Below are 24812 nucleotides of genomic sequence, written 5' to 3' on the forward strand. Positions count from 1 at the left end.
TGTGTGTTTTTTACTCCTTGTAGTACATTTTTATGCAATTATGCGCTTAATTAAAATATTTAAAAGATGTCTCCATGTGCAATCTTTCTTCAAATGCACCTCACTCATCCGTAAACTTGACCAACACTCAGGTTTGTTAGTGCAACTCCATGCATTGAAGTTGAAACACGCCCATCCTCTTGTTGACAGATTGATATGTCTAATTCCTGACGCTCGGGGGCGCTGTGATACTGGATGTCTGCGCTCTGCCCGAGTCTAGGTTCAAGGCATTAACGTGTGTTGTGCTGTGCTGTGTGTGTGTGTGCGCGTGTATCCACAGTGAAAATTACCCGGAGACGGACTGAGACAGTTTTTTGACCGTACCAATGTGTGTGGCCTATAAATATATGATATCGACGCCGGCGAAATCATCTCATGGACACAACAGTATATCGAAAATGAGGGAATAATCGTAGGAGAGACGCACGGCGAGGCTCGTCTGTAGCTACGGTTTTGTTGAACTGCGAGTGGGATCACAGCTGCTGGTTACGAAAATGTCGAGAAAAATAGAGAGCAAGCAAGGTAAGTCCTGCCCGGCTAGACTCACAGCCCCACTGCTCCACCTCGGGATACGGGATAACGGTATTCCACACATGGGGCGCGGATGGATCAAATGTGGGGGTCCGATAACGTTAAATGTGGCTTCCACTAATAAACGCTGGATGGATATGTCCAGTATAAATGGTGGTTTAATTGGGCCTTATGGATTGTTCTTTTCTCGGCTATCCCAGTTAAAATAAAGCGTCACTGTATCGGCTAGCGTGTATTAGCAAAAAAAAAAAAACAAATAGCTTTTTCTGTCAGCCTCATGCTGGCTGTGGATAGCTGGTTTACAGAGCAGTTAGCTAAATGTGGCTGTTGCTCTAACAATTTAGCTTAGATTGGGTATTGTTGGCTAGCTTGTCTGGAAAATACCATTTAAACGTGCTATCCTTCCACCGGCATTTCACCGTTCGTCAATATACTTTGATTTAATTGTTTTAAAGCTCTAAAAAGGAAACAAATCTCAGCTTTCCGATAATCACTTAAAGACGCATAATTAGACATGGTTGTTGTTGTTAACATATGTGACTCATAGTTGGTCGTTAGCTTATATTTAAAGTGGGTTTGTAACGGCAGCTAGCAGCAGCTAAAGGTTAGCTTTTCCAGAGGCTAGCGCTGCTAGCTGCGTTGTTACCCTCGTACACTTGGAGTTGCGTTCACGCCCAAGAAGACTACAGTGTGTGTGTGTGTGTTGTTTGTGTTGTGTTGATTTGAGCATTGTGCACGTGGCATATTTCGTTTGCTTTTGTGGTCTACTACTAGCGTGCAACGTTCAGATAAATAAAGCCCCGCAGAGCTGAGCAGAAAGTAAAGGGGGGGACACACACACACACAAGGTGGTCCTGTCTTTTGGAAGGAAACTTTATACCCGCCAGCTACACTTGCATCCCATTCCACCAGCTGTCTCCCTGCTTCTCGCTCCACATTCAACCCTGTCCGGTGTTGCCTGCAGTAAATGGACACAGACAGACACACACACACAGTAACAGGCGGGGAGAGGGGAGTGTCATCCACCACTAGCTCAGTCATTCTTCATAGGCGTAAAAGTTTCCGATTCCTTTCGTGTCTTGCAGACAGATGACTACATATGGTCACAGCTAAATGAAAACTCAGAGCCTGTGTGGACTTCTTTGATTAGTTTAAAAACAGGTAGCACAAGGTTTTGAGAGAGAGCAGGAATTCCTGCACATGTAAAAGTCACAGCTTTAGGGTATGTGATGCTGCAAAGATGCAAATGGTTACCATGACAATCTGTCTAAACAGCTCCACCAATGCACACATTGACAACAAGCCTCCAGTAGGAGACTTATGGGCTGTTTTATTCTACTAGATTAACTAGCTGAACCAGCCCACTCCCTGATCACTATGGATACAGTGTCCCGCTGTCCCTGACTTGTCCTCTCTCGGGAGGTAAACACCAACAGCGTTACCTGTGGAGAGTTGCCTCTGCAACCTGTTGTCGGGAGGATGTAACCTCACAGGGAATCAAGTGGGTGGCTGTTGTGTCTGGTACAGCACTCAGCTCCATCCTCTGTATGCACACCCACATGACTTCATCACTCAGGCAGCCTGAACTGTAATCCATAAACAGATTCAGAATGTGGTGGTGTTGCCCAAAAACTAACAGCAGCAGACGGCCAAAGTGCTTGCATCTCAATGCTCTCCTCAGAGAGAATGAACTGGGTGGAGAAGACGGAGAATGTTGGAGTGTGTTTTTATTTGTCAGTTCACACTTGGTTTACTGTGTTGTTCTCGTTCAAATGGATTCTTAAAAGAGGTTGTCAGAGTAGTTGAATTGTAAAATGAAAATAACCTAAGGATATTTTTAGCAGCACCGTCTTAACACACAGTGTGACTATCTAGTTTGCTGCATTTATGTTGGCTTTTCTTTCTCCTGCTATTCAGAAATGTAGTTTTTCCTCATTGGTGCAAAATGAGCTAATTTGGCATTTATGAGCTCATTCACAATAGTAGGAGGATAGAGCTGTGTCTCTTTTTCAGCATGGATGTATAGACACATTTCAAAGAAATGTAACCTATTATATGTGTTGTTTTTGTTGTGAATTTGTCAGAATTATAGCACTAAAATGCCAAAAAAACATTGTTCTCATCAGTAGAATGTATTGTAATTCCGAAATCTGCAATCTGCAGTGTTGGTAACAAAGTCGTGGGAGTAGCACAGTGTTTTATAATTAGATTGTGGACTCTTCTCTTAGTGGTCAGTCAATGGTAGTAACTAGCCACAGCGGAACCGATCCATCACGTACCCCTCCCCACCCTGCATACTGTGGGTGTGTGCATCAGTGTGCTTGTCTTTGAAATCATGAAGTTGTAATGCAAGAAGTTTACTCTCATGCATTCCTAGAGTCCTACAGTGTAAGTCATTGTGATTGTTTAAGTGGTTATCGCCTTGCTTCAGATGGAAATATCTTTTTGTCAGGCGTATACAAATAGCAAGCCTTACATGTCTTAGTCACCAAAACTCTGAGCAAGAGCTAAAATAGTCCTGATTACAAAAGGTTTCCCTGGACAATTAAGTCTGCCCACATTACTGATGAGTGATCCCACTGTTGCTACCGGGTAAGCTATGGCTGTTGGTTTGACATGCTGCAATTTTGAGGTTTGATGGCAGCAAGCATTTCACCCTCCCTCTACCACAGAATGAGAGGCTTGCTATTCCCATATAGGTTTAGCTGTGTAGTAATTAGATTTTTTTTGAGTATGGGAAAGCAGAAAAGGAGGGAATAGAGCTTAGGAAGAAAAAGACAGAGCGTGGAAAAAAGGTAGAGCACTGGGAGAAACCGAGTCTCTGCACAGAGAGGGAATCTAGAGGAGAAATGGACGGATTACAAGTTGAGAACCAAGGCTATCGATGAGAAGTGGATGTTTGTGAAGGGTCTTTGTAATGTGAACATGTTCCGAGGCCCTTCCGCTTTCAGCATCTTAAAAAAACATCTTCCAAGGAGCTAAAGACGGCAGTTAAGATTTGTTTGCAGAGATCTCTGGTGTAATTCAAAACGATTTCCATTTTCAGATCATATTCAAGTCTCTACTTACATCTGGGCTCTTGGGTCTTTTTTTTTTTCCTCAGAGGGGCTTTAACTCTAAGATGATGCTTCCTTTCAGATGGCTGCTGAGTGTTGGCCTACATGCCAGAGAGCAGGTCATTTATTCCCACAGGTGGCCCGCTCATTTCCTTACAAACTTTGAGTACATTCCCACTCCAGATAACTGTGGATTGGACCCTCTCCAGGACCACTGATGACAACTTAGACTGCTTCACTCAGACATCCCATCCAGGATTATGTGATTCCTGCTGTTTTTACAAGAACCATTGATTTGAAAAAAAGGCTTTTCAATTCCTCTCTGCTTCAGTCAGTGCTATTTGTGGATCTTTCCTCTGAAGTGCTGTCTAACGTGGCTGAGTCAAGCAAGAATGGTCATGAGGACAAGTTAGTTTATGACTAACTCTCAGCAGTGCTATTGAGTGATAGCTGTAAAAATGTCAGACTGACCTTGGATTCTCATACACAAAAAAAAAGCGTTGCTCAGTATCATTCGACTACCTGACTACCGAGCTACCTGGAGGACTTTCTTGAGAGTTTCTTGGATGGGGAATATAAGTTGGAGGAGTCAGGCGTCCTCAGAGGACACAGACTCCTCTCTACAAGGGGATCAAGATGAGGACACAGGTAAAAAAACTGGATAAAGATTTTTGACAGCTTTAAACTTCATTATTGTATCAAAATCCAGAGGATCAGGCGTACATTTTCATATAAATGAAAAGGCCGGTGTGCATACTCACATGTTTTCTTTCAGTGGCATGTTTCCTTGCATAGCTTATTACAGTTTTGCTAAACAATTGCATTGTGTTTTTGGGGATGTGCACTATTTTGTTTAAAGGTTGCTGTTGCCAGTTTTTGGTCCTTTCATGTAAAATAGGCTCCCTGGCAGAATAAAATGCAGGGGACATTCCTCGCTGTGCTTTTTGTGTCGTGTGGCTTTATGGAAGGTGCTCATTTGCTCCGCTGAAGCCATTTGGGTGGACCCTGCTCTGCAGGGCCACAGTCTTCATCACTGCCTTGAAAATGTGTAGACAGAAGCCATAGCTACTCTTAATCCTGCCTCATCAGGTGATGATCTGCCAGTGTTCCTAGATAATGTGGTTTTAATCCTGTTACACAATATAAAAAAGGTATTGGTTGCACACTGTGCAACTGTAATCTTAGCATCTTAAATCCGAGCTGTTTGTCTTGCTTCATCATAGTAGCTAAGCATACTTGCTGACCCACATGTTGGGGTTAACACTGCTTGATTTATTAATGTTTGTTGTGAGCTTGTGCTTCTGCTGTTAAGCTGTGTGAACAGATCCACCCTGGTGAGCCTGTAGCACACAGAGGCTCCATAATTAAGGTAGTTGAGTCCATCATTGTGTAATTACACAGTGCCGAGTGCCATAATACTTTGTTTTGAAAACACACAGTCTGTAGTGCTCTCGGTCTAATAAATCTGTGCATTTCTGCCCAGCAGGCTGCAAGAGTCGTTGTTTGTATGTGTGTGTCTTGTCTGTCAACCCCGACCTGACCAGTCACTGTGGCCTTTAGCATGGATGAGTAGAGTGAGTAATGTGTTTCTAACAGATGTACTGATTGATGGTACAGCTGTAGATGTCTCACTTCAGCCAAAGATGAGCTATCCATGCTGCAGGGATTCTGTTGATGCTTTGATCTAATTTGTCTATTAGCACAGCTGGTTTGACTGCAGAGCCTTTACTGGTGGCTCTCAAAATAAATCAAGCATATAGCTGGTTGTTGAGTCAATCTACAACTGCAGTAGATAAGATGCTTCTCCACACTGTGTCCTTTATACTTTTGTGGAACAGGTGTAAAGTAGTTGGTGATCAGATGCCAGAAGTAAAAGTATTACAACCAAGAACCAGTATTGAAACTCCAAATGTGTTTTGTGACAGTTCTTTCAGTTCTTATTTTGCAGTGAGTTTTGATTGCGTGTGTGTTGGTTTTATTCCTCTGGCAAAACCTCCCTGCGCAGGTTTTTTTCAAGCTGCCACTGTCTGTTCGCACTGAAAGTATCTCGATATACATCACAGTATGAGAGCCTTTGAGACTGTTAACTTCAGTCCATCTCAGAGTTGAGTATGAAACAACAGAGACTTATCATTGGCTCTTTGGATGGTGTGAGACCACCTCCTCACTCCAGGAATGAGTGCTGCATCATACAGCTGAGATGTTGCATCTTTTTTTGTGGTTGATTATGTTAAGTCACCCCTAAAGATTCAGTACCATAAAAATACTGGAGTTAGCATTAGCCAAGTAGATCAGCTAGTCATGTGTTGTTATAGCTATGTTATAGGCAAAATGGCTGTACTAAATGTACTACATGTTTGTGTCATCTGCAGATGTTTAGGAATATTGAGTAGGATTGGCACCACCATCTCTACAGTGGAAAATGCAGAGATCCATTAAAATGGGTTTATGTCAAATCGTGTCTGTGTGTGTGTTCGTTTGTGTTGAGTGTGTCAAATCATTGAGACCCCAGGGTGGCATGGCTGGGTCAGGGAGCTGGCACACAATGAAGGGGATGTCCCACAGTTGCTGCCAGTTTCCGACACCAGTCTAAATCAGGAATGGAGAGAGAAGTTGGCATTGCTTGAAAACAAGTCACCCTTGTTGTCAAGGCAGATGTGACTGTGCAAGTCTGTGTGTGTTTGTTTGGCTACACAAATGATTGTGAATCCTTGGTTGGATAACGTTTTGTTATACCCAAACAGCAAATGACACACTTGCATGCAGACACACACACACAGTGTTTACGTTGTCAGTGACTGACTGAGGCTATTGTGCTGAGGGCAGAGTAGACTTAGACGTTTGATTGTGTCAGCCTTCACTGACCCATTTCCTTTTGGATGTTTCTACTGACACAACCTGAATGAGTGAATATGCTTTTAAAGTAGCAATAAACCATGCCACGCTGTGGCTTTATGGGGTTCTAAAGGAAACTGTAAAATGCTTTGGCAGAGTGAATTAAATTGGTTCATGCAATCAGTGAACTTTGGCCTAAGAAGAGGCATGTTGACCATTTTTATTTCATTTAGCTTATATGCCAGCAGAAATGATTTAATTAAATATGTTTTCTAAAGTGCACTGAAAATGACAAAAATCAGGTTGAACAAGCTCAGGCCTGTTTATCTGAAGATTCACACAGCCCAGAGATGATAAGATTACTACTATAAATATCTTAATATAGTAATGCTTGAACACATGCTTTTGATAAACGAAGTTCACAACACCAATAGGAAATCTAAAATGAGGAAAATTAAAAGCAAAAAACGGCTAGAGTTTGAACAATTGTTTTAGAAGTGTATTTTTAAAGGGAATTGTTAATGTTATTTCAGTGTGCAATCGATGATTCATCTCTGACTTTATTTTAAACAGCCCCTACGTAATTATAAGTTGCCACAAGTTTTTTCTTTGTAATCTGTCATCCAAGCCTATTTTTAAGAAGCTGTGAAAATGTCTAAATGCAAAGACTTTGGTTTGCCACAGTGCATCTTTAACTGCAAGATGAGATGTGTTATGAGCCATCTGTCTGTCAGTCTTGTCCAATGCAGCGTTTGTGCACAGAGTGTCAAGGGGAAGACAAGTAGCCCGCTGTATAGACAAGATCAGCTTTGTGCAGCACTCCAGCATAGGGAGAGTGGTACCACTCCTTGCTGCTTAAGGCCATTTACTGTTGCCTATGTTTCTCTGTATCTGTCTCTGTCTTGTACTCAGCAGTGAAGTGATTGGTTCTCTTGTGGCTGTTTGTCTGTGTGTAGGATCGGTCTCCTATCTCAAGTGCTTTATAGTGCCTGTTTGCCTCGTGCTCTCTTGCCAAACAGCTGCCGTTCACTGAGAACTCTGAATTCGTCTCAACAGATCACAGGGCTTTTTAGCTGTCGCAGTGTCTCTGTTCTGGTGCTGCTTGATGTTAGAGATACTGACAAGCTGGGTATTTATAGCACTTTGTGGTTCTTTAGTCTATTGGTTTCACCCAAGGTGAACCTGCCGCCTGCCAGCCTGTCTGCTCTCAGCTTCGGTTCAGAAAGCGAGCTTTAAATGGAATGCTAAAAAATGCAGTAAACCACTGTAGCCAGAAGGTCACTTGAAGGATCAGGCTGCACTGAGCGTGTTTATGTTGGGCGGTTGTGTGGCGCAGTGAGCTTTTTGTTTTGTGTGACTGTGTGTGTGTGTGCCCGCTGTGCTAGTAGGCCAGGGCTGTTTAAGTGAGGAAAGTTGTTATATAGAGGAGCTGCAGAAGCTGAGGTGCCGAGTCCAGGCTGCTCAGAACTGTAAAGTGGGAGCGGCTTTCAATGAGGGAGACAGGGGACAGGAAATCGTACCAGTGGCTTCGGCGTCAGTGGGGAAGGAACAGGAGGGGTACCCAGGATGGCGTGTACGTGTTTTTTGGGCGATTTCCCATTTTCAGCATGTTGGATCATATGCCTTGCCCTCCGATGAAGCCTTGTAGATGTATGCCACTTTCTAAAGACTCAATTATTCCTTAGGTCACATCAGTGGAATAATGAATGTTAACTGCTCTACCTCTGCATTCTGCACCAATGTAAATGATACATAGTGTTTTAATTGGAACCAGAATACAATAATTTAGCTTATTTAAATGTGAGGTTTATTTGACTCTCAAGCTTGTATGATTTATGTTTCTAGATGCTGCTAGAATCTATAGCTTTAAGTATAAATATGTTCACCTCTTTCCTACTCCTCCTTTGTTGTTTACCAAACTTCATTTCTATCTTGTTTTTTTATATTTTACAATTGGAGCATCAAAGTCTTTGAGCTTGTATGCAGCAGGCTCTGTTCTATTTGTCATCAATGCTGTTGAAAACCAGGCCCTAAGGCATCCCCTCTGCAACCTTTCGCTTTTGGTTGAATAGTTTACAGAGACTCTTTGTATGCTCATTTGTTTCGATGTGTGTATGAGTTAGATGCTTGTGTGGATGCTGTTGCATTGTATTTGTGTACATCTGTCTGTTGTGCATGTAGGACAATTGACTGAGCTAGACCTCAGGGTTCTTGCCATGGCTTTCAATACAACCCAAATAAACTGTTATGCTAAGTGCTCCCATGCCTAGTTCCACTAGCCCAGCCAGTGGCCACCATGCAATGTCGACCTAAATTGAAACCATAGTACTATTACTACTACTACTACTACTACTACTATTAACCTTTGCTGCTGCTGCTGCTGCTGGTACTTCACAACCATGTGGTATGTAGGTAAGAAAAATGTCAGTTTAGTTTTTTTCACTTTACACACTTAAAAAGAGTGCCCATCAAAAAAATTGACCAGTCAGTAATTTTGTGTAATATTAATATTAAAGGGAATCCAGTTAATACAGAGCAGTTTGCAACATATTTTTCTCATCCATACTGTGATGTAAAAAATGTAGACAAACAATGTGGTCTTGCCTGTCAATACATGCTAACTAGAAAATAGGAAATGTTGGCTAACCACCAGCAATGGTATCACTAAGAATGAAAAACCATTTGCAGCAGCCGCAGTGGTGGAAATGCACAGAAGGATACAGACTGAAGAAAGGTGGTGTGAACTCTGGACACAGAGAGCACATTGGGAGAGTTTTGTTGGCTGCATGGTTAAACAGAGAAGGCATTGAGGCATTGAGTCTTGTAAATGTTTATGCCAGTCCACAATACACAAACCTAATGTTCCCACCCACCTCTAAAACACCACTGTTAGGGCCACTGGCCAACATGAGCCCTGTGTTAACCATACAGCATGTAGATTGTAAAGTATCTAATCAGAGAGGTTGTATTTCAGGTTAGGTTGCATAATGACTTTTGATCCGTACTGCAATAGTAAAATCATTTGCCCTGAAGAGAACCCTCTGCTAGCTTTGAATATAACCACAGCTGATAAAGTCGGCATCCTTTTCATGTTAAAAAAACGCTCCTGCAGGAACATCAGTAGTTTAAATAGTTATATAAAGCCTAACAAAATAAAAAGGTGCAATTCTTTAATGAAAAATATAATGAGTAATTTAAAATGTGATATAATGTAGAATATAACTGGTGTTTAAGTACTGTGAACTCAATGACTTGCAGCCTACCAGCATATATTTCAGACCTCCATTCTGAGCCACTGCCCTCAATAGGTTCACATCATCGACGACATCTCATGTGCAAGCGGTGCCTCTGTACATACTCTGTGCTTAACTTGGTAGTCTTGAATATAATAGGTTATTTAAAAAGTGACTATAACTCTTAATGTCTGTTCCTTTTACTGTTTTGCCTCGAGAAATATTTTTTGTGGATACGTAACGTGTGTTTAACATACTGTTGCAAAACATTGCTTTAAGCTACTGTTTTGCTGTCCTACACAACAGAGGGTACAGATGGTATATCGTGCATTGTCCGAGTGTGGAATAATATTAAAGTGTTCTTTTCATAGAAGCTACCATATATAATATTTCTTGCTAATGTTATCACTAGCTGAATAATAGTTAAGAGGATATGTTAATTCCTAATGACGTCGCCTGCAAACACAGTATGCATTTTCCCTAACAATAAATCATGCAACAGTACAAGGAAAATGTGTGTATGATTAGAGCCAAGAGCAAAACAAGAGAGTGGCATTTAGCCAGTATGCTCTGTATCAGTACAAACAAGGGTTTTGGAATACTTAAAATGTTTAACCAGAAGCATAGCAGTGGCAAGCACCAATGATTTTATTAACACAACACCACAAAAAAACAAACTCGCAGACATGAAGAATGCGAGGTGTGTCAGGAGATCGGGCAAGGCTCTGTTTTTATGTGCCTCTACATGCTGCTTATTATGACTTAATGCCACATTTTGTCATCAGTACTGATGATTCTACTTTTGCTTCACTTTGTAGCTTTGACACTCACTATTGAGGGATGGTGCTTTCATGCAATTGTTTATCAAATTGGGAATCAGATCATATCTGATTGTCTCAACCCCAAAGTGACAAAAAAAAAACCTGTGACAAAGTGGGTGAGGGTACTTTTGATATTCTTTTTATCTCTGTGAGTGCGATCTCATGACTCATGAGGATAATAACGTCTCTTTACAGACAGGAGTTTCCCTTTTTAGATACGTTCTCAATCATCAGTCTACAGTGTCACGTCAGGATAGATTTGAAAGCAGACGGCACCAACACTGGAGAACAGAGACTGTATTTAATCCTGCTGCTGTCTTTTGTTCTCATCTTTATGTTGCACACAGGCTGGGCACAGATGACCAAACACAATCTCAGTTAACAGTTATGGAGCTGGTGTGCTCTTTTGTAATATGGATCTGCATTATAGATTGTCTGTATTGTGCAGCCACGCTCTGTTAGCCAAGGTTGAACAGGCTTGCCTGTTGTTTCTATGCAACCCAGTACACAGAGCACAACTTCGGTCACCACACTGATATTTGCTCCTGATCAGTGACCCATGGCTTGTGGGGCTGCTCTGCTAGTCATTGATGTATTGAAAGGCATGTTTGTGTAAGCTGTTAATCGTATGAAATTAATTTGCTGAAGTGGATTTTAAAGAAGCAGGGAATAAACAGAATGCATGCTTTGACTCAATAAAGAACTGAAAAGATGGTCAGAAGTTTGCTTAAGTAAAACAAATGGTGGGAAGCCACAATTATTTCCACATACTTATATGGGAGAGTCCTGAAGTCATTGAGCAGAAATCCAGTATTTGGATGTGTCTGTTTTATCTATGGCATCTCATTAACTTGTTTGTTAGGGGAAATACAATAAATGGTAAGTGGACTGAGCACTTACTGTCCACTGTATCTCATTTACTCACTCAGTAAGTGGACTTAATACTGTCTCTCTCCCCGTGGCATGCTCAAACAGCACAGCTGGAAAACTGTACAACCCACCATTAGACTTCTTCCTCCATGACTACTCAAATCATCTGTTAACCAGGGCCACGTTCCGTGCCAGAGTTTCCTCCCTTCCCTGCAATCCTTGGACTGTATCACGGTTGCAACACACACACATACACACAGCCTGGTTTATCCTACAGTGCTGCATGTTAATAAGCAAAAACATAAAGAGGATTCCTATTGAAAACAGCCAGCAGGAAGAAACCACTACAATGGAGAGAATAAATAATTCACTAAGCACTTAACTATTTCCTGTTAAATTGTTCTCTTTCCTCTCCATTTTCCCCCTGCTGTTCATCTCATGTGCCTCAGGTTTGCATTTGCCTGCTCTTGCTCAACAGCAGGTCCTGCCTGTGGAGATAGGAGACTTGGCACAGCTCCCCTACATTTGTCATTCTATGGTGTAGCAGACAGTAATTCACTCACAGTGTTGTCACTTTTATAGACAAATAGGGCCTCATGGCATGTAGAGTTGCTATTTACTGTGGCATCTTTTTCTCTCAATTTTATTCTACTTAGGTGTGTCAAGAATGAACGTGTACTAGTACGTTCATACGTGTACTCATCGTTTATGAGAGAAGGTTGTAGTGTGAGACCATGCACCCCATCTAAGTAACTGTGTATTATTATTTAAGCCCCTTTCCTCACAAAGATCACGATATAATACTGCTTAGAAAACCGCCTCTCCATGCTGCTTTTACATGTTCATGTACATGTTCATGAATGACAAAGTATGTGTAATAGTGCCTCAAGGGACATCTTTCCAAGGGCATGCTGATGTTGTGTAACCAGAGGTGTGCCGTTGTGTCAACTTTTCCTGTGCGGCGCTCTCTGTCGTGCCGCCACAGCCATTGATTCAGTGCTTTGACTACATCTATTGCCAGTTTAAGGGCACAACAACTGCATCCTACAGGATGAATCATCTAAACTTTGGCAAGTCCCAACAACGTTCAAATGCTAAACGGAGTGGATAGAGTGCTGGAAGAACTTGTTGCTGAGATGGCAAAGACATGGAGCTGCAGTAATAAATGCAGTGACTAATGCAATTTCAGAACTATACTATAAAATGAAGAAATGTAAGGGTCCAGTGTGCAGTATGTTGGTATACATGCTTAAAAAAGAGCAGGAAAAGCTAATTACGTGGTCCAATTTGAGTTTGAAAGGACTGTCCTGTTTCTGTCCCGCTTCAAGACATATGCGCACTTTCAGATCTTCCCTCTGCAACAGCTGGCATGATGACCTTTGTGACTCTTATTGCAGTCGTGTAGCTGCCTAGACAAGTCTATAAACGCAGGGCTTGCACACACTTTCTCTGAGAAACCCTTACTGAAGGAGTTCAGCAGGAGGTGACAGCTGCTCATGTAACCTAAAGCACGATCTTTTCTGTATCCTTCCACCCTGTTTTCATCCTGTTCAAAGGGTGGAGGGCAAGTGAGGGTATGACCAGCTGTCCTGTATAGATCACACCTGATCTATGCAGGAACCACATCAATCTGCCAGGGCTGTCTGTTCTTCAGTCAGACCTGGACAAACACATATGTCTACCAGTCATCAGCAACTGAAAGCCTCTTATCTATTGCCTCCATCCTTTTCACAGAAACAGCTCTGTAAATAGAAAATATGTTTATTTTGGAAGCAGAGTCTAAAAGACGGTTTTTTTTTAAACTTTTTTATATCGGTAACAGATAAAAAATGTTAACATGCCAACTAAATGAGCTATCAAGGAAAGTCCCAAATGTTTAGAAAAGTAGGTGAGATATGTTGCTTACAGTCTTCTAGAGCCCGGAAGAATCTTACTTGAGCCGAAGGTCTACTGCGGTGGGTCTTGGGAAAACCCCAATCTGGTTGTATTTCCAGTGAGGATATTCAATGCACCTGGACAGCGGGTGTATGTGCATTGCCTCAAGGCAACAGAGTTAAATGTACAAGTCTATTTGGGCGCATAGTTAGTTGGCCAAATGGGACTTGAAATAAACACAATATCAATTTGAGGTGTATTGCATATTTAACACTTCACAGTGTGTATTTTTTGCCAGAAGCATCCATAAATTACACCCTCTGTTTGTGTTATTGTTGGCCTTTTTTGTGTAACAAAGCCCTCCAACAATTCAGTCGGCTGAAAAGCTCCTGGGGACTTCTCTATACCACAGAGATGTGTGCGAACTCTCCCAGGCTCAGAGTGACTCTTTGTTCAAGAGTCGTTCAGACTGGAGTGTTTGTTTTAGACGTCCCCAAGGCCTTTCAGAGCAGCGATGTGTCTTAGCAATTTAAATGATGTTTACTTGCTAAATCCTTCTCTATTTACTCTGATTGGTTTGATTGATTGTTTTTTTAGACATCCCATAGAACAATTTAGTAAGAAAAAACAAATATGTGAAGTGTTTTTTTTTTGTTTTACCTTTTTGGTGTTCAGAGGAACTTAAATTGCAGAACTGGAAAGGCATCACACTGTCTTTTACAACTGATTGTGAGTTTGCAGTGTAATGTGAGGCTCTGGGGGGGTTGTGTGGGTTCAGTTCTCCATGGAACTGGAGCAGTTTACACTTTGGGAGATAAACCTAACCCTTTATGGAAGCCACACTCTGCTGCTGTGTTTTAATGAATTCTAAAATCATTTGGAAGGAACTAGTGGGACATAACTAGGAAAACGCGCCTTCTGTCTTTTCTGTCTTTCTCTAAAAGTAGTTTATATATGTATGTAATCAATAAATATTGTCACAGATGTATTTGTGAACAACATTTTGGAAGCACAAGAGTCTATCTGTGTGCTGTGGCCTGGACAGCTGAAAAACAATCAGGAAAATGTTTCAGGGTGAGGTTTCTTTCAGTCTTTTTGCTCAGTCTATGACTAGTCAGATTCACTGTGAGAGACATTACAATCAATGACATCACCAGCCCATAACTCTGGCCGGCAGCAGCAGGCAGGAAGCTAGAGAGAGCAGGAGGGATGGCTGGCTCTGCTCTCTGGTAGAGGAGTGGAGCGTGGACACTGAGAGTCTTACATGACTAACACAGAGCACCTCACTGTACTCTCTCTCCCTCTGTGTTGCTCACTGACTTTCTTTCTTTCTCGCTGTTCATTTCTTTCTGTTGATGATGTCATTTTCATGCTGAGCCACACTTCCAGTTCACTGGAAGGGGGTGTTTCTGTTCTTAAATTTGAAGAGGTAGTAGAGAAGTGTGGAGGGGAACCAGCCCAGTGTGCATGATAAACAGCTGAGCCGCACGGACTGCGATGGTGTCTGAGGGACCAGCTGTATCGATCATGGCGGTGACTCATTGTGCTTATGTCACTGCTTCTCAACCCTGGACTGGGATGCTGAGTTGCAGCTGTAAACTTGCATCCAGTCCTTCTGGGCCTGTTCAAGCTGGGGATTGAGTGAGTGAGTCCAGCATGTTGTGATGTCAGCCATAGTCCCTGCGTTTATGCCAAGAATGAGAGGGCAATCAGGTCAAACAGATATCTGAGATTATCTGTGGCTAAATCTATATGAATATATATCTATATGACTGCTGAGCAGTCAAAAGCATAGGAACTGTATGCATCTATACACATACATGTGTACCTTCATCCCTTTATAGACAGGTATGTCTAGCCTCAGGACACACTGTTACACTGTTAGCCTTAGCTCTGCTATTCTGACTCTATTCGGGTGTACTGGAGAAGCACAGTGTCCCCTGTGGCTAGGCTGCAGAGTATTGATCCCGACAGCTGTTGAGATGAGAAGGTTGTCCTTTTCCCACAGGGTCTTCTCTGTGCCGACTCACCGGTCTGTCTCTGTGATAAACCCGAGCCTCTTGTCTTGTCTCTTCCCGAGTCCTGCCTGGCTGACTGCACGGTGTTCCATTTCTTTGCTCCTCTGACAATGCAAAATGAAGACACCATAAAGAAGCAGTTATCTTTGTCACAGAGGAAATTTTTCTTCTGTATCATGACATAACTAACATGCAATTTCTACACAAACAAAGCAAACACTTACATAGGAGAATGATTTTTTTTTCCCCTCCCATCTCTAATGTGTGATGGATTCTGCCTGTCGGGATGTTAAGAACTAGGTCAAATACAGATCAAAGGTGGTGAAGAGTCATGAGATACAGTTCCTGTAGCTCAGTTTATTTAATCAGACATGCAGCATGAGTAATGCTCACAGAACAGCAAGTGTTTATTTATTTTTACCCAACATTGAGATAAGATTCTATAAAAATGCAGTGTAAAGCACGAGGTTGAGAAGTCATGCTTGCCTCTTGTATGCATGAATTCGTGTTAGGGAAGAAACTCTACTGGAAGCGTTCTCATCAACATTTTTAATGAGACACACAGCTGTCCTTGGCTGCCTCAGCGAACTTTGGCTTTTAGCTCGGGGTAAGGGATGATGTGGATTAGGGGTGGAGAGAGAAAGAACAGTAGGGTGGATATGTGCGTGGCATGTTGATCGATGGTGCAGATGAAAGCGTGGCCCTGCTGGAAGTCTGGTTTGTGGTGTTTTCCTGCTGTTGATTGCTATTCAGCATTCAGTGTTTTTACGCTGATGGCTGTGGAATGCCAGATCCCACTGTCATTGAGCTGAGGGGAGATTACAGCAGATAAAGGTGTAATTTTGGTTGCTGATAAAAACCCATGCTTCCTGCCGGCTCCCACTGCTGTTATTAGTATTTATCTTCTGATTCAGTGGGACAAAGAGGTTAATTATCCTGGGATTAACTGAATAGGGGACTCTTCTGTCCTTAGATACAACCAGCACTCTCTGCAGTTGAATTTCGCAGAATTACTTGGCTATTATGAAGCTGCTTTCAATAATGTACTGTAAAGCAATTTTCATCTCGGCACTAACTACAGTGTTTTATTATAGCCACACTCGTCTGCTGTGTCCTTGTCTCTCACATGCACACATCTGTGCACATAATGGGCTGCTGGAAGGGCCTGTCCAGCAGATTTATGTTCAGACGAGCAGACGAGATGCGGATGTTGCAAGTACTTGATAAAATCTCTGGTGTTTTTCTGTTTAGTTGTTTACCTAATTTTAGCATTTGTGTGATTGTGATATTAGCACTTGAGTTTGTGTCATTTGTGTATATATACAATCTCTCCTATTGTGTGTGTATATATATATACAATCTCAAGAATCTCTCCTCTTCGACCGACCACTCAACTTCCACTGATTTCCTTCTGTTCATAGACTCACAACGGTCCCATCTGTCCACTTTCACCATGATACTGAAGGACAAGTTCCATTCTCCCAAGATCAAGAGGACGCCATCCAAGAAGGGCAAGCAACTGCAGCCCGAGCCAACAGCCAAGAGCACCGAGAAACCTGCTAACAAGGTGTGTGTGCCAGAAAATATGTGTATTGTGGGAAATCCTCCTCCCACCTATTCTGTGTGTTTGTTTGCCTATTTGTGAGACTATTGTTTTCCTGTCTACTGTTTTGTGCTCCCATATTCCATTGTGTCTGTGTGTGCACGAGTTCCCCTGCTGGTTCCCACAGCCGCCCAGTCGCTGCGGTGGCTGGCTTTGCTACAGCAGGTGTCTAAACCTATAAAGACATGAATGGGACTAGGCTGCTTCCTGAATGAACTCCTCTCCTACCTCTTAAGGCTTTTGGTGTAATGAGTATATTCCCCAGCAGCCCTGCTGTGAAAGACTAGAGAAGCAGAAAGGGTACTTTGCAGGAGTACCAAAAGTGCTCTGAGCCACATCACTTGAGAGATGGTGCTGTAAAAAGTGAGCACTACATGGGAATAGTAGAAAGATCAGACAGTTGTAATGGCCCAAAAACTAAATTTGTTGTCCTTTTTCAACTGTAACATTTTGTTGTCATAAAAGGGAATTTATTTTGAAAAAACACAGATATATACATAAGAAATGTACAGAGGTGCATAATGTACTATCATGAATATCATGAAAAAAACACAATAGGAGTATTATATTGTTGGCGGGGATGTTATTGCACTAAGAGAAAGGAAAAGTGTACTGGCTTTGACCATTGGTGTGAAAAATGATGATTAATATACAGAGTTTAGAGTGCAGGTGGACGTGTGGTGGTGGAGGAAAACACAGCAGCAGTCCTGTGACGCTGATGTTATACAGTCTGACCACTGTCGAGACAAAGGACCTCCAGTAGTGTTCCTATTTGCACTGTGTGCGCAGCAGTCTGCGGCTGAAGGAGGTACCCAAGATCCTCAATGTCTCATACAGAGGGTGAGAAGGGTTGGTCCGGATGTTTGACAGCTTGGCCAATATCCTCCTCTGACCACTGAGTCCAGAGGACAGTCCAGGACAGAGCTAGCCCTCTTGATCAGTTTGTCTAGTTTCCTCTTGTCCCTGTCTGTTATTCTAATAGGGCCAAATAATTTGAGCAACAGCCCTGGAGTTCTACTTCTAAACAAATGTTCAGTTCTAGTTCAGTTTTAATGTTGTTTTTTTGTTTGTTTGTTATTGTGTTTTCCAGAAGGTTAGTAGGTTGGAGGAGCATGAGAAGGAGGTGGTCAGTGCCCTGCGCTACTTCAAGACAATTGTGGACAAGATGGTCGTAGAGAAGAAGGTGCTGGAGATGCTTCCAGGCTCAGCCAGCAAGGTGCTTGAAGCAATCCTGCCTCTTGTGCAGGTAGAGGCACGGATACAGCACAGGTGAGTCACATGTTTTTGTAAAACGTTAGGTCTCTGCAGTCCTTTTTCCGCTATAGATGTTATAATTCACCATCATTCTTATCATTCTTGCCTGTTGACACAGTTTACAATGTAGCAGGCTGCATGTTAGGACGAGCATGATGCTGACTCCTTGTAAAGACTGATAATGTGTTGCGACAGAAACATCCGTCTCCTCGAGGCATCCTAGAAACTTCATACCTGAAGCTTCCCAAAACGTAATTATGTTTTGTGGACTGTTGACAGAATTGACCTATCAAAATTACATCTTTTTGGGTACTTAAAAAAAGCTTAACTTTGTCAGTAGTTCAAGCAAACTCTAGTAAAGTACCAGTAGCTGCTGTTTGTCTGGACAAACTTTTTTGTCTCCGTCTTTGTGCTTTTCCCCGCCGGAACAGATAAAGGTATGGAGGTCAGAGGTGACCGATTTGGTATCTCACAGTGTTGTGCTTAGAAGCAGGTGATGGATTGTGCTGCAGTACTGAAAGGCAGCCATCTTTGTTAAGGATCTGAACTCAGCCTCATGAAGTCAGACCTCAATAGATCACAATAGAAGTTTTGCTTTAACCTAAGGCTATAGGCAGCAAGTTAAACATAATTGCTACTGTCTATGTCACAATTTCACATGCCATGGTACATCAAATAACTAGTGTGTGGCAGATTGTGTATCTATTCTTTGGTCACTAAAAATGCACAGTGTGTACAATGATTCAGATCAATATTGGCCTAAGTAACTAGGTCAGCAGAGGGTGTATCTGGTACAAACTGTGTTAAATAAAGTGCTTCCCCGGCATCAAACACTTGTCAGTTGTTAACTTCCAACTAACATCTCTCAAATCCATACACTGACCACTGACAGTGTCAGTTGTCCCCCACTCACTTTACAGCTAAAATGTGCAGAGACAGTGGAAGTATATTCCAGGACTGTGAATCAGCCACAGCATGTTGGTACAGGCCTTGGCCACACCTTAGTGTTAGGTCTGAATGCACTATTTGCTACAGGGAGAAAAAAAACTCCCCTCTTCCCTGTGTGGTTATACATTCTCCTGTCAGCACTAGTCAGCTTATTCCAACCCCCAAGCTTATCGTCAGGAATGTCTGCAGTTCCTCGACTAATGCCTCCTCAAATATGCAATTTGATAAATGGGAGGTAGATGTAAATGTCATTTGTTGTTTCTGTGATTTCTCTCACTTCATGTCTAACATATGCTAGTCTTATATTTGTTTTCAATCAAAAATCTTACATCCCTTTGTGCTTTTCTCATATTTTACCCATGTTTTACCCTACACTATTCTGAGCCTCCCCATTCTTGATCTCACTCTTTTTCACCAGTTCGGCACTGTCATCATGCCATAGCCGCGTCTATCAAAGTCTGGCCAACCTCATCCGTTGGGCAGACCAGGTGATGCTGGATGGCATAGACTTGGAAGACAAGGAAAATGTGGCATCTGTCACCACTGTCATCAAAGCAGTGCTGGATGGAGTGAAGGTATGCCTTTTCCTGGCACTCTGTTCGTCCACCTGTGCTGTTTTTATAACCGATGTTGATGCTAGCAGTGTCTGTCTGTGAACAGGAGCTGGTGAAACTGACCATAGAGAAGCAGGAGCACCCGTCACCCACTACCCCTAACAAACCGGCACCACCTGCTGCCACAGCTGAGAGGTGAGTACATAGCATGCTGACTGAAATATAAATGCTGAGTTCATTCACTGAAACCCCTTTTATGTGCGCAGCACTGTGTCATCAGAGATGCCCTTGATAGATCGGGAGCAGGGGGTATCAAATAAGACTCCTCCAGCTGCAACTCCAGCAGAAGTTGTCCCTGAAAAACCACATGAGGACGTTGCTCCTCCCAAACCTCCTCTTCCTGAAGCCAAAATGGCAGAGCTCAGGTGAGGACACACACAACACACACTCACAACTGCAAGCCTAGTATCCTGAATTCTGGCTGTATTGTGACCCTTTGCACTCTAGTCACTAAGGAGAAGTAATGTTTCGCACAGAACAAATGAGGAATTTAGGATGTGGATATGAGAGAGGTATTTTCACAGATGACTTTCATTTTCACTGACAGGAATGATTTGACATTTTGGTGTATATTTTCTGATTTGATATTCTTTGGCTATTGCACAACTTCCACACTTAATAATCCGGATCACTTTGTTTGTTGTTCTGCATCTTCCTTCCTTACTTTCTGCTGTGTCTCAATTTTTTTTTTCATCTGTGGTTTCCCTTTTGGATTCTGGAAACAGAGCACAGTTGAGTGCTGACGCTGGCCAAAGGAGACCCTCTCAGAAGGAGAAGTATGTTAGCTCATAGGTTCATCTGTCTCCATAACATAAATAACACCCCACCCTAGACTCCCTCCAACTCCCATAAAGCTTCTGGATTGGATGAAAGTTTTTTTTTTTTATTTGCATGGTTGCATTATCCTAAAGTTTGTGTCATCCTGGGTATTCCCTGAAGATCTCATCATCCAATCAGAAGAGTTGCCCAGTGCATGAGAGTGTGTGACTGACCTCTTTTCGCCCGGCCTTCATATCATGGTCGCTTATGTTCGCTCGTCGCCCCATTTTGATCCGACATTAACTCACTGAGAGATGTTAGGTTTGGCAAACAGGATGACTTCATGTCATAGCTGAGAGGCTAACATGAAACACCCTCACTTTCATCTCACTCTTCCACAGGAGGGATGATAATGTGTGTGTTCATGTATCTGTACATGGATGGATTTTTGTGTGCATACATGTCGAAAAGTGTTTTTTTATGTGCTTGCCTGATTCTCTTGTATAGTTTTGACACCAGCGCATTCTTCCTTGTTTGTTCATTCTGGGATTTCTGGTTATGTGTTAATAGTCCTCCGCCAGCTCTTCCCCCTAAGAAGCGGCAATCAGCCCCTTCACCTACACCGGTGGCAGTGGTTGCCCCAATGAGCCGTGGTTCCAGCCTGCCATGCAGTGACCACAGACAGGTGAACAAATTTTTTTATTGTAGTTCAAGATTAAATAGTTAGCATTTTTAGTGAAATAACACACTAAATCTGTGTGTGTATGTGCTACAGGAGTATGAGCAGGAGTTCCTTCAGAGGCGTTTCTCTGGAGGGAGCCAGTCCTACGGTGGCGACTCTCCACGGCTTTCTCCATGCAGCAGCATGGGAAAACTCAGCAAGTCTGATGAACAGCTTTCTTCCATGGAGCAGGACAGCGGTCAGTGTTCCCGGAACACCAGCTGTGAAACGCTTGGTAAGAATACAAGTGTAGAGGCAAAAAAAAAACTGTTTTTGTCAGAGCATAATTACCTAAAATGTGTGTGGAACATAAATTGTTAAATTTGGATAGAATGTGTCTGAAACATTGACAGCCTACTTATTTTTGCTCCAAATACTACAAACCTCAGTGCATGAAAGCTAAAATATTGATAGGATATGTATAAAATTATAATAAGAAGACTTTCATGCTTTTGACATGCCATTATCAGCTGATCATATTTCTAGAAGTCAGCCTGATTCATACATTTTAATAAATCTTTTGTTATCTTTTCAGACAACACAGAGAATTACGACCCAGATTATGACTTTCTCCACCAGGACTTGTCAGCAGGTGATAACCTTCCTCCAATTCCGGTGGGAGGGTGCCTGAGCCCCCTGCCTGAGTCTCACAGCGAGTCCTCTTCCCCTGTCCCTGGACAGCATCCCTCACATCCCCGCTTTAGTGCCCCTCCACCTCAGCAGCCAGAATACTGGACCCCTCAGCCTAATCAGACTAATCCCTTACAGTCCTCCCGCATTAGTGCACCCCCTGCCTTGCCGCTGAAGAAGCGGCGCAGCACCCAAATGTCGCCTTTTCCTGACGGAGGGTCCAGGGTGCTGTATGAGCGCTACCCCTCCCAATATGACAACCTGTCAGAAGAGGAGCTTCACCCTACACCGCCATTCCCCCTTTTCACACCCATCTCGCCCATGCCCCAGTCAAATGGGGGCGTGTTCGTCTCCCAGTACATCGCCAGCGAGAATGCAGATGTCCCTGCCAGTCCACCGCCTCTGCCTGAAAAGAAAAGCAGACACAGTAAGTGAGAGGAACGGAGGGGCAGGGGATGTAATGAGGGAGCGATGAAGAAAAGAAAAAAAGACCTTTAAATGAGATGACTGAATGGACGGCGCAGACGCTGTAGGAAGGGACAAAGAGCGTAATGAAAGGAAGAAAAAGAGAGGGATGAGTTTGATTTAGGAAAGGACAGTGGGACATTGGCTGTGCTTCATCATCAGCTTATTGGAGCATAGCTTATGTCAAGGAAATATTTCTCCTTGAATAGAGTCCGGAACTGAATACCAGGATGTGCTACAATGGGTTTGACTCCAGGGGCACAGAGGGCAAAATTTGGTCATTTCCTCACCCACTCGCTGCATCACTTCCTCTCAAGCTACTGTATATGTCATTCCATACAGTGACATCACTTCCTGCTAGTTGAAATACTTTCCACAGTGTGTGAATGCATTTATGTACAGGGGATACCATGAACAGGATATCTCTACTGCTCTCTTTTTAACAGTATTTTAAGAAAATGTCTCTTGTAATTTCCTATCTATAATTTTCCTATCATAGAAGTGCAATACTGGTTCCCTTGTAATTCAGAGTGGGATGTATAAATCTCCAGAAGGCAAACAATGCTTCTCCTTTTGTTTGAGTGTTTTCTAATCTAATCCTTGTCCCTCTTCCAGTCCTTCAGTACATGCAGTTTGTTGAAGACTACTCCGAGCCGCAGCCTTCTGTGTTCTACCAGATGCCACAGAGTGAAAGCATCTATGAACAGCGCAACAAGCGCTTCCAGGAGGTCTACGGCTTCAACGACTCCTTCAGCAGCACTGACTCGGTGCATGAGCCGATGCAGCCCCCGGCATTACCACCAAAACAAAGACAACTCGTAAGAAACTCCTTGTTATATGCATTCATATTAACAGCTGCCCTTTAAACAACCACTATTATATAAAGCTGGGTTCACTAATTTGGAGTGTGTGAGCAAACCTGTCATTTAAATTCCTGACATTGTTCAGCATAGCATAGTTTAGGCCAAGAGTTTGATATACTGAAGCCTTAAAACTATGAATTTATAAGATAATATCAAAAAACAAATGTGTTGTGAGCCAGCACTGCAATGGGCCTTGCTGCTGGTGCCATGCTTTATGCTGGCTGTGAGTAAAGAGTGAGAAAGAATGCAGTACGTATTCTGGCTCTAAAGTACATTCCAGTGGTAATCCTCATCAATTTTCTCTCGAGCCTCCTCCTATCTTGTTATCTCCCTCACCTATTTAGCTCCTCTCTCTCTCTCTCTCTCTCTCTCTCTCTGCTAGTTTTGAATCCAAAGCAGACATCTGGAGGTGTTTGGTCGTTAGTGGGAGATAAGACTAGCCTTTATCAGCCCAACATCAGATGCAGTCCACTTATCTTAATCTGGGTCGGTGTCTGGGTTAATTGAGACAACTGTCTGACAGTGAGTCAGTGGGGAGAAAGGGGAAGAGATGCTTTGTACACAGCACTTTGCGTTACACTATTTTTCGGTTAATTATATATATATATATATGTGTAGTCATGAATATGAGGTTTCAAGCCAACATTTAAGAGTTTCACTGTCACCTTTTTGTAAAATGTTTTAAGGCTTTGAGCTACAAGACCAGCATGTTCACCAGAAAGTCAATGGTTTTCACATAAGCCACTGTGCTCTATTTTCTCCTTGCCAAAGCCTGCCAAATATACTTGAAGGTGACAAATTGTGGTGGCTTTGTTGTAATATTGAATGCAGCACAGCATTAGTGGACAGTAAACAGATGACACATCTCCAGGGTATGCTATGCTTTCATTGTCCAGAAGAGAAGAAAATAGACTTTGTGGCTGACTGGCCACCTTCCCTCTCTCTTCGTCCATTGTCCTCTTTCTGCCACCACAACTGTGTATTTTGAGCCGTTTGCCCAGTTTTTTATTTTATTTTTGTCTTTCTTTTGTGCAAGCATACAGTCAAACTGCACTCATCTCCGCTCCAACCACGAAGGCCTAATCTGGCCTCATGTTTTGGGCTTGATGAGCTCGTGGCCCAGTGGAATAAGCCTGTTTGCCTCCTCCATAAACCCATGTTCCAGGCTTACACGCTTTGGCGACTTTACACGGCTTTGAAAAAAAAAAGTCATTTCAGCTGCTGTGTGGATAAGGAAATGGATGGGAAAAAAAAACGAGCGGATCACATTGGCTCTGTTTAGAACGTGTTGTAGTTGGCCTGGTTTCTGCAAAGCCCTTGAAGCTAAGGACATTAAAAGGTTTATTGGACTGTCAAAGTAGATACGAATGTGTGTAACCTGTACACTTCCAATGACCCTCTTGTAATAAGCGTTAACATTCATACTCAGTAACACAGTTGTTTCTTCATTCTCTTTCCTCATCACTGAGCTGATGATTCTCAGCTGCACTAAAAGAATCCTCTTCAGCTTTCAGGACTTTGACTGAACTGCTGCTGAACTTTGATCAAATCTGCTCTAATTCAGTCTTGCTTATTAGTGTAATCAACTGTCCCCTCTTCTCTTCTTTCTCTCTCTTAACACCCTAATTCCCCTCTTTCTCTTTCCTTAACCCTTCTCTGTTCTTTCTATTTTTTCTT

At 42.6% G+C, this 24812-nt stretch overlaps 1 protein-coding gene across 8 annotated transcripts in view; it reads left to right on the top strand.

Annotated features, from left to right (window-relative positions):
• Positions 1–265: 265 nt before the first annotated feature.
• rapgef1b (Rap guanine nucleotide exchange factor (GEF) 1b) overlaps positions 266–24812 on the top strand; it is a 33930-nt gene continuing 9383 nt past the window's right edge. For 4 of the 8 annotated variants that reach the window (XM_028417584.1, XM_028417587.1, XM_028417588.1 and 1 more), the window contains exons 1-11: positions 266–561; positions 16700–16845; positions 17972–18150; positions 19502–19658; positions 19744–19832; positions 19904–20062; positions 20423–20473; positions 21027–21141; positions 21232–21412; positions 21713–22234; positions 22888–23090. In XM_028417584.1, coding sequence (XP_028273385.1) covers positions 534–561; positions 16700–16845; positions 17972–18150; positions 19502–19658; positions 19744–19832; positions 19904–20062; positions 20423–20473; positions 21027–21141; positions 21232–21412; positions 21713–22234; positions 22888–23090 — 1830 coding nt within the window. In that variant the 5' untranslated portion in view covers positions 266–533. The remainder of the gene's footprint in view (positions 562–16699; positions 16846–17971; positions 18151–19501; positions 19659–19743; positions 19833–19903; positions 20063–20422; positions 20474–21026; positions 21142–21231; positions 21413–21712; positions 22235–22887; positions 23091–24812) is intronic. The other 4 variants (XM_028417585.1, XM_028417591.1, XM_028417593.1 and 1 more) reach the window with 2 other exon arrangements.

Source organism: Parambassis ranga, chromosome 12 (genome assembly GCF_900634625.1).
Source record: "Parambassis ranga chromosome 12, fParRan2.1, whole genome shotgun sequence".
Lineage (NCBI taxonomy): Eukaryota > Metazoa > Chordata > Actinopteri > Ambassidae > Parambassis > Parambassis ranga.